The sequence below is a fragment of the Cervus elaphus genome, chromosome 6 (assembly GCF_910594005.1).
Source record: "Cervus elaphus chromosome 6, mCerEla1.1, whole genome shotgun sequence".
NCBI classification, from domain to species: Eukaryota; Metazoa; Chordata; class Mammalia; order Artiodactyla; family Cervidae; genus Cervus; species Cervus elaphus.
In genome coordinates this window covers 23,984,836-23,994,697 of record NC_057820.1, presented here as the reverse complement: position 1 = coordinate 23,994,697, position 9,862 = coordinate 23,984,836, and the positions used below count along the sequence as shown (strand labels likewise).

Sequence of the window (9,862 nt, the reverse complement as noted above, 5' to 3'; positions counted from 1 at the left end):
GACAAAACAACAGTAACTCAAAACTACCCAGTTTTTCTTGGGTCTGACAGAAAATCTGGTTTGATTCCAAACTCAGGGAGAAAAAAAAAAACTCTCCCTATCATTTTCTCATTTTCCCTAAGTTTGTATATATATGATCATAAGAAGTCAGCTTTGATATAAACCGAGTTAGGTTTTTATAGTTTCAAACAAAGGTATCCACAAAAATTACTTTTTAAATAAAATATTTCCATGTGGGCCCTAAATCTATGGTTTCAAAACTTTTTTTCTTTTTGTCTTCAAAGTTTTTGAAATGTATATCCCTACTGTAAATGAGATCATGGAGAATCTGACTTGAAACTTCTAGAATGATCTGGCTACTAAAGAGCTGCCCATTCTCCAATCCAATCTTGGGGCAGGCAAGGATAAAGTTTCTTTGGTCAGTATACACTAAATCCCAAACTCTGGACAGTAAAAGGAACAAAATCAGATTTTAGAACTGTTGTGAAATTAGCTCCTTGACAGTCCTTTTTAAATAAGAACCAACTGTGGAATTTCCTGGATTTATTCAGAGTTCTCTTTCAGTTACCTTTGTTCCTACACTCTTTCTATTACTGTCAGGATCACTCATTTTTGTTCTGACAAGAAGACATACAATCTCTATAACAGAAGCAAATGGAAAACTCCTACACTTGGGTCCCAAACTCAAATTGCACAAGTGGACACAAGTGAAATGAATGAGACATAGTTAGAAGTTGATCACGTCAAAAGAAAAACAAATCATTCCCTGAAAATTCAGTATAAGTGACCAGAATAATGTTATTTAGCCGAGGGATGCATTAGTAGAAGAACAGTGCCTACCACAAAGGAGGTAATAGGTTTCCTCTGTTTTGTATTGGCAAAGCTATATTTGGGATAGTGTGGTGTTCAGATGTGTGTACATACAAGAGTGTGTGTGTGTGAAAGTCAGAGAAGGCCTAGTGAGACAGAAGGAGGGGCAGTCATGATTTTAGGAGAAACAAAGAAAAAAGATGAACAGATTTCAAAGATAATCCAGCTGGTGGTTTAGCTTTTTGAAGATAAATGATTGGAAAAAAGATGGTGAGAAAGCTTCAAACTGTCATAGATCAAAAGGATATTTACCTTTGAAATGTGTTCATTTGGGTTTAGAGTGAAAGTTAACCTAGTGATAATGGGTGAATGGGTGGATGTATGGGTGGACAGACAGGCCATTGAACACATTCTAGGTGCCATGCACTCTGTCAAGAATTCTGAATAGACTACATGATTTTATTCTCAAAAAAAATCATTTAAAATTAGTATTATCCTCACATGAAAACTGATAATTCTGAGACATAGCAAACTAAAGTCATTGACCAGGTGACTCCATACTTTGTGCTCTTAACATCCAGTTCACAACCCCATGCAGTGATCATTGGAAGTTCGTTGCTCAGATCTCCCTCAAAGAAATACCTTGCTGGCCAACTGGGAGAAGTGCAGTTAGCCGACAGTCTCCAGCTGCTGACACCCTCAGGCTCTGCTTCAGCTTTCTACCAGAGACCGTGTTGCTTCTGAGAAGCCCATGCCAGTGACTGGACATGGTGGTGTGGGGGTAGAGGGGATGATAGGATCTCTTCCCACCATGGAGCTCATCTGATGGACAGTCTTTTCTCAGGAGCTCCCATTGAGTTGTCCCAGACTGTCAGATCAGTGTTGCAGTCAGATCAACCTGTCTCCTCCCCACTTTGATCTATCCTAGGAGTTAGCTGGGCTTCCCAGATGGCTCAGACAGTACAGAATCTGCCCACAGTATGGGAGACCCAGATTCAATCCCCAGGTCAGGAAGATCTCCTGGAGAAGGGAATGGCTACCCACTTCAGTATTCTTGCTTGGGAAACCCCATGGACAGAGGAGCCTGGCAAGCTACAGTTCATGGGGTTGCAAAGAGTCGGACACGACTGAGCAACTAATACACACACATAGGAGTTAGTCAACAAAGAAAAAAAAAAAAGGAAGAAAGAAATTTCTTCTCCTCCAACATCCATCTCAACATCTGTTTCCTGGGAGGCCCAATTCACATACTGTATCTTCAAATATTTGGAGTCCCACAACATGAAAGAGCAATTGTTTTCATACAGTGATAGTGGTTGAATTAGTATTATACAAAGTGACTGGAATAGTAGGGAAGTGGCTTTTACACATACAGAAGGAAGAACTTTCTAACAAATCGTTGTTGTTTAGTCACTAAGTCGTTCTTTGCAAATCTGTGGAATGTAGCCTGCCAGGCTCCTCTGTCCATGGGATTTTCCAGGCAAGGATACTGAAGTGGGTTACCATTTCCTTCTCCAATTCTAACAACTAGAACTGCCCAGACAGTCAAATGGGCTGCCTCAAGACTGATGAGTTCCTGGTCACCACAGTCTTTTGGACCAACTGGAGGACTGCCTGGCATATGAAGGCCATATGCCATTACTATTATCCCCATCCCATACACACTAGAGCATCTAACATGCTGAACATCCACAGTGCTGAGTAACAAAAATCAAATTAATTTAGGAAGCCACACCAGGAGGATCCAAACCTCTGGGTTCTCGGTGTCTCCAAGCTTCTGGGTTCACACATCCACACTTGTAGACTTCTGGGGCAGCCCAGAGGTTCTCCCGGACAGATCAGCCTTTGCACACAGATTTTTCTTTTTCTTTTCTTTAATCAAAGTGCTCTAACAAGTGAGTTAAGGCTGGGGGTTCACTGGGTCCATGGGCTATTTGGCCGGATCCAAACCAAACTGCACACATGCCCTATTAAACAGACTGTAATTTGAGGTTCAATTATTTGATGAAATTCTAATGATGCCCTCCATGGACACCTGGTTCTCAAGGTCAATACCTTGCATATCAGAGCTGGAAAGATTCTCCTTTTCAGAGCTGTTATTAAAATTCTCCTCCCTTCAAGACACTCCCACATCAATGAGTGGATACCCACTTGTCCCCTTCCAGGACTTCTATGATGGTGAGATTACATAAATAATCATACATTTCAGATAGCGAAATAAGGTATGGGAAAGTCTGATAGAAAAACAGTAACCTAGTCAGCAAAGGGATTTGTCTATAAGGAGATATTCATCATGTCTACAAATATTTATGGAGCACCTATCAAAGGTTAGAGAATCTTGCAGGTGCTAGAAACACAGTGATGTGCCTGACAAGTTTCTGATTTCCTGGAGGATGTATTCAGATGCCACTGAGGCAGCCCACAGACCCTTCACTGACAGCAGTAAGCAAAGCCACAATCCCTGATTATGAACCTACAGAGAGTGTGCCGAGGAGTCTCCAAACTTCCCTCTCTTCCATCCCCAAATTCCTGCAGCATCTCTGCCATTTACAGTCCACATTTTCAAGAAATACTTTATTATACCACTAGTGCTCTGAAGCAAATGCATACAATTTGCAAGAGGGGTTTTAAAAAAAAAGCAAGCTCAGCATATTGGGGAGCTTTTAAAACTGATGATGCAGCTGACCTCCTGGAGACAAAGGCAGTGGGAGGGCTTTACTGGTCTAAATAAATAGGAGTCTCTGGGCTGAGAACCCACAGTGTGGATCTGAAGCTGGAGTCTGAACTCCACCTTGAGGCAGAATGAGGTTCACCCCTGGAGCTCTGCTGCTTATGCTGCTGGCCTTCAGCCTCTCTCCTGTCCATGGTGAGAATTTTCACTTATGTTGTCATTTGCGCTTTGAGCTCAAATGGTCTTCAGCCATTTCAATTTTTTTTTTCCAATCAGAAAATGAAGGGAACTGTGAATGAAGGGGGGAAAACTGCTCAACTGCTCCTAGATTTCTAAAAGTAAGGTGTTCACAGATTTAACTCTTAGAGGCTGGAAATATTTGTATTGATAAGACTGTTGTCCAGAGAAGGGGGAGATGCTGGAGGTCCCAGGTCCCTGGGACTGATACTCGGCTGCCTATTCCTAGCCTTTTTAAGATGCCACTCTGCCTATTACTCGTTTTTTCCAGCTATCTCTTCTTCACTTTGCCTCTCTACGCTACCCCTTTTTGACCAAATGCTATTGACTCCAACCCGTTGGTCTCCTGCAGGAATAGTCTAATACAATTGTTTAGGGTCAGCTCTGTCATGAAATATTGTAAGTACAACAGGAATACTCAAGTACACACTTTCTGCCAAGAAGCAGACTTCCAAGTCTAAATGGGGAGGTTTTCTTTGTGTAAATAGGTAAATATCTAGCTGAAAGGTGAATTTTTATGCAACGGAAGGGATCATCAGATTCCACCAGGAATTATCATGTGTAGGATGACATACTTTGCTCAGGTGCAGAGGACCAGTTTTTGTTCTTAAAATGTGGGAATATTTTTTCCCGATTTTAACCCTGTTTCATGTCATTTCATTCTTTAAGACCCTCATCTCTTTCTCCTTCCATGAAGCTTTTCCATGGCTGCTGGCAAAGTCCTCTGTTCTCATTCATGCAGTTTGGACCTTGGGGGAAATACAGAATTCTGTGATACTTTAGTTTTTGTTCATTTGTTTCCCCCACTAAAGTATAAACACCTGGAGAGCCTGGTTCCGTTATTTGCAATTCTGTGTCCAGCGGAGTGGTGGGCACTAGGGTTAAAGAAAGTAGAATTCCTTAAAATGCATAAGACATGTTACCTATTAAAGTAACTAGGGCATTTTTTGTTGTTGAATACAAGCAGTTGAATTTTTCTTATTGGCAGTTTTTGATAATGATTTGCAACTGAGTTAGAGGACCAACATATTAAACAAAAACAAAAAATATCTTCATGGTATTTCCTTAGAGAAAGAGGGAGGGTTGGGGGAGTAGGGGGTAATGATAAGAGCTTGATAGAGTTACAGCTTGATAATGCTTTGGGAGACTCATTTCTGGTTTTTTATGTGTTGGGAGTGAAGCTTGATCAATTTTATGTTGCATGAATTATAACTGAGTTGTAAGTTCCCACAGTGGCCATTCTCAAATTTTATTATATGGGCAACCACCTGAGTACTAATATAATGCTATCACAAATTTTAATAGGTATTGTGTTTTTTAAAAGCTGATTTTATTTTTAAGGTTTTGATAGAAAATGTTTGGAAATAAGCCAAGACAAGCAGAAATGCACAAACTAAAGGCATATGGGTGGAAGTACTGACTTGAAATGTTTAAATCTTCAATTGCACAGTATGAAAGATTACTGATTAATTCTAGTTGTGAATTATATGCCAAAGGGGTTAAAATAACTGATTCTGTGTTTATAGGTGTTCTGGAGACCAATAACATAAACTTAAAGTGTAAATGCTTTCGAGAGACTGTCAACTATCTCCCCATTCATCTCATTGAAAGACTTCAAATCTTCCCCCGTGGGCATGGATGTCCAAAAACAGAAATTATGTAAGTTGCAATAAAAAATAATGTATGATTCCTCAAAGTGATTAACTTGGAGTGTTACTAGCAATTAATTCTCAAACTAATAACGAGAATCAGTAAAACTTGTTAAGTACATACTTTTTGAGGGTAGGGGTAAGGTCCTAGCTAACGCACATGCTTTGTGAACATGCACTCACTGTATTCTTTCAAGAGCCCTTTCGGGTATATCTGTTGTTACCATTTCTTTACAGACGCAGAAACTGAGGCTTAGGGAAGCTAACTAACTGCCCTGAGACATACCACTAAACAGGGACAGAACCAAGATTCTTCTCTATTCCATCAAATTCCAATTGCCAGCAGAAGCAGACAATTTGTTCCCCAGAAGTTAAAGAGCAAGAGAATAAATACCCACATCAGTCCTTGGTCAGAATGTCTGTCTATCTTATGGAATCATCCTTTAGGTTCTGTCAACTGTGAATTCCTAACTCTGCTTTAAAAATTAGGCTAACGGGACAGCAGTGGCTACAAGAAATGTAATAGACATTTTCTTTTATTGAGATGGTATATCCCCTTTCAATAAGCCCTTTTCGGTACTCCCAGAGACATCAGTGGATTCCTTGATTAGGGCATTTTCCTTTATTTATATTTGCCTTCCCTTTATTTATATATGCCTTTATTACGGCCTATCAAATGAGACAAACATTGCATGCAAAGCCCCTAGTACAGTGCCAGACAGTGTAAAAAATGTTCAGTAACTGTTAGCTATAATTATTTGGCATCATTGTGTTGAAACATTCAGGTTGGTTTGTCTGTTTTTTTCTTTCATTCCATCAGAAAATAAGTTCTTTACAGATAGGAATCAGACATTATTCACTTCCCTATTCCTGATGTTTATCCCTTTCTTTTCAGGTGGGAGAGGGTCAACAAATGTTGGATTGACTGTTTTTAAGGGAGCTTGTAGATCTTTTAACTATCACTGGCTAGGACTGTGATTTCTTCTTCCTGGATCTATCTCGAATGAACCAAGGCGCCCCACAGCACCTTGAACTACAGTCAGAGCATCCTTCTCAGGGCAGCCCTGGCTTGGCTTTCATTAGCAACTCTTCCCTTGGCTGCTTTAACTTTTGGAAATATTTGTAAGCAGCTACTTTTTGTTTGGGCTTCCCTGGTGGCTCAGATGATAAAGAATCTGCCTGTAATGTGGGAGACCTGGGTTCGATCCCTGGGTTAGGAAGATCCCCTGGATTCAAGTGCATTACATTTACTGTGCACATTATTTCTACTATCATTACATTAACTCCTCTTCAGATCATCAGGTACTAGATCCCAGAGGTTGGGAACCCCTGGTCTAGAGAACAGAGACTTCTTTCTGTTTTTCTATTACCAGGTTCTCTGTCATGAGTCAAGTCTGTCATCTCTCTACCAGGGGAAGTAATACACCCTAATTTTCTCTACTTAAACTTTAGTTGTTTTAAAGTGATAAAAATTTATCTTCTCACCAGAGTCTACATTTCTGAATTTTAACCAGATATACAAGCAAAAGTTGCAAATAATTATGAAAAATTCATGGCAGTCAGCAGTGAAAATACTAGTCCAGACAGTCAGAAATCTGTATTTCTATCATGAACTCAGAAACCAAATTGGAAGGCTCTGGCCAAGAGCCCAACAGGTCTATGACCTCTGACTCTGTAGTTTTCAATTACAAGGGTAGAGTTTCAAAGCTAGATGGATGGATCTTTGCCATCCGTCATTTTATAGCTAAAATGAGACACATCAAGAAATCACGTTTTGTTCAAGATCACCCCAATGGAGAGTAGACTCTCCCAGTTTGCTGTTACCTGGCAAACCTCATTTCTTCCACTGCTGGTAAGACATTTTGGCACTTGGTAACTGTTCAGTTATGCCCAAGTGGAGCAGCGGCTAAAACTGGGGGTTATGGAGTCAGCCAACCTTTATTTGAATCCTGCTTTATCATGCATTTCTTGTGCAATCTTGGACAAATTATTTAAAGTCTTCTGGAGGAAGCCTCAAGTTCCTCATCTGAAGGTGAGGAAATAGCATTTCCTTTAGCACAGGATTCTTGTGAGATTAATTGAGATAATTCATATTACCTTCTGAGCACAGTGGCTGGCACATTTTAAGTGCTTGATCAGTATCAATGGATGATTATCCCTACTGCCTTTGCTGTTGCTGAATTTTCAGAACATTGAAAGTCTTGCTCACTGATAGTTCCATCAAATGCAGATGTCACTCAGAGCAACTGGCTCTGTAAACCTCTCCCACAGTAAATTTCATTGGATTTTTTCTTTTCACATAAAAGGTCTTTAAGAGTTTTCTTTAGTCTATTTTGTTTTCCCAAGCTCAATGGACAAACACATTTTAAAGATATTATGATACAGCTTTTGGAGAAGGAAATGGCAACCCAACTCCAGTACTCCTGCCTGGAGAATCCCATGGACAGAGGAGCCTGGCGGGCTACAGTCCATGGGATCATAAGAGTTGGATAAGACTTAGCGACTAAACAGTCTTCCCTGGTGGCTCAGCTGGTAAAGAATCCACCTGCAATGCAGGAGACCTGGGTTTGATTCCTGGGTTGGGAAGGTCCCCTGGAGAAGGGAAAGGCCCACTCCAGTATTCTGACCTGGAGAATTCCACAGACTGTACACTCCATGGAGTCACAAAGAGCTGGACATGACTGAGAGACTTTCACTTTCACTTTAGCGACTAAACCAACAACTTAAAACTTCAGGAGTGAGCCAAACTTGGAGTCAGTTATTTGTTCCATCTCCAATTCATGTAAAGGTTGTCAGCAAAATACTAACCTCTGACAACTGAGAGTCTGTCAGTTCATATTCAGTTCCACCAACTCACACAGTGAGTCTCAAATGGTTTTTTTTAATGATCAGACTTCATGCTGTAAATCACCTGCTTCACATCTAAAACTGCCTACCTCCAAATACACCTCGTGTGGGAATCTTTATTTTTATACTCAACTCTTTCCTAAAATGCAGGACTGACTGCTTTATTTTTATTTATTTCCCCCCAGAGTCCGGATGAAGAATCAGTCAGCTATCTGCTTGAACCCTCAAGCCACGTGGACACAAACACTAATCAAACTGTTAAGGTGAGTCAGGCATATCCACAGTTTGTAGATTCAATTGTACCGAAGGGTTTCCTTTTTCCAGACAACCAAAATGGGGACCGCTTTAAATTTATGAAACATGCCTAAGACAAATACCTATTCTTCACTATTATCACTTATCAGATGGAGTTGAGATAGCTCCTTCTGGCAGCTCAGTAAGCTAAACTGGAAACCAGTGGGCACAAAATGCCTTATTGGAAATCTCCAGGGGAAAGCCACAGTTTCTGGCAAGTCTTTCTCTAAGCCTGACTCTCTTGTTTTATTTATTTTTTTCCTCCCACAGAAAACGTAATTGGTCAATTTCACCAGCTCCAGTGGTTAAGAGAAGGACTGCCTGATGCCAATGTTCCCATCAAGGACACCTGTGTTCCCCCATCATTCGTGCTCTGGGTTTTAGTTTTGTGTTTGGTTGAATCTTTTCCAGAAAAAGATCTTCCCCACCTGCTTTATTTTAAAAATACAGTACCCTACAAACTCAGAGTTTGGAGGAGTCATTAAGGAGGAAAGTTTCTTTAAGGCTAGTTCCTTCATTATAAATGATAAAGATTACTTTCAATAATACACCTGTTGTTGAATGCTGAATTTTGGAGGAATTGAATTAAGGAGGAAATGATGAAATGCATTTCAATCATTTTACACCCTAAGAATAGCAAGCTTCCATAAAAGATTTAAAAAGCTGCCTGGGAAACCCACGGAATTTTAGCCTTACAAGAAACAGAGAGTTCACATAATAAACATCCTTCATTTAAAAGCTCACTATTGAGAGAAAAAGGTTCTTCTACTTTTAAAGAGTTCCTTTATAAGATTTACTCTCATAGATAAAGCTAAGAACACTTAAAGATCCCCAGACTTAAATTCATAAAATTTTCAGGAAAAGCATTTAAAAGATGATATTTAGATGTATTGTTTCATGCATTTGCTTTGATGAACTTTTTTTAAAAATCACGTCTTTTGCACAGACTTTTTTTCTTTTTTCTTTTGGTCTTCAGTGTTCAATTCTTTAATGCTTTCTATTAATCTAATGCTGTTCAATAAACTTAAGCAAGTGTTTTATTTAACTATGAGCAATTCATTCTTAATGGAGCATTTTTTCAGAGGTCTGCTCCTGAAACCATTTACCTCAGATTAGGACTTGAAGCCATGTGCTGGAACTCAAACCCAGGCAAAACCCAGTTTAGGACTGGAATTCACATGGCCAGGGCTTGAACCCAGCCAAAACCCATGGTCTTCCAACAGAGATCACAGACCTGGTTCAGGTTCTTGATGTCTCATAGCGGAAGAATTCAGTGAGAGACTAAGTGGATAGCTAAGAAGTGGATTTATTCAGAGAGAAACACACTCCACAGACAGAGTGTGGGCCATGGCAG

The 9,862-nt window shown here is 40.0% G+C and overlaps 1 protein-coding gene across 1 annotated transcript; it reads left to right on the top strand.

The window, feature by feature from the left end:
- Window positions 1–3,540: 3,540 nt before the first annotated feature.
- Window positions 3,541–9,553, top strand: CXCL13 (C-X-C motif chemokine ligand 13). The gene is made up of 4 exons (XM_043905841.1): window positions 3,541–3,676; window positions 5,245–5,377; window positions 8,400–8,477; window positions 8,779–9,553. The coding sequence occupies exons 1-4, from the start codon at window positions 3,613–3,615 to the stop codon at window positions 8,831–8,833; spliced, it is 330 nt and encodes a 109-aa protein (XP_043761776.1). The 5' UTR covers window positions 3,541–3,612; the 3' UTR covers window positions 8,834–9,553.
- The last annotated feature ends 309 nt before the right edge of the window (window positions 9,554–9,862 follow it).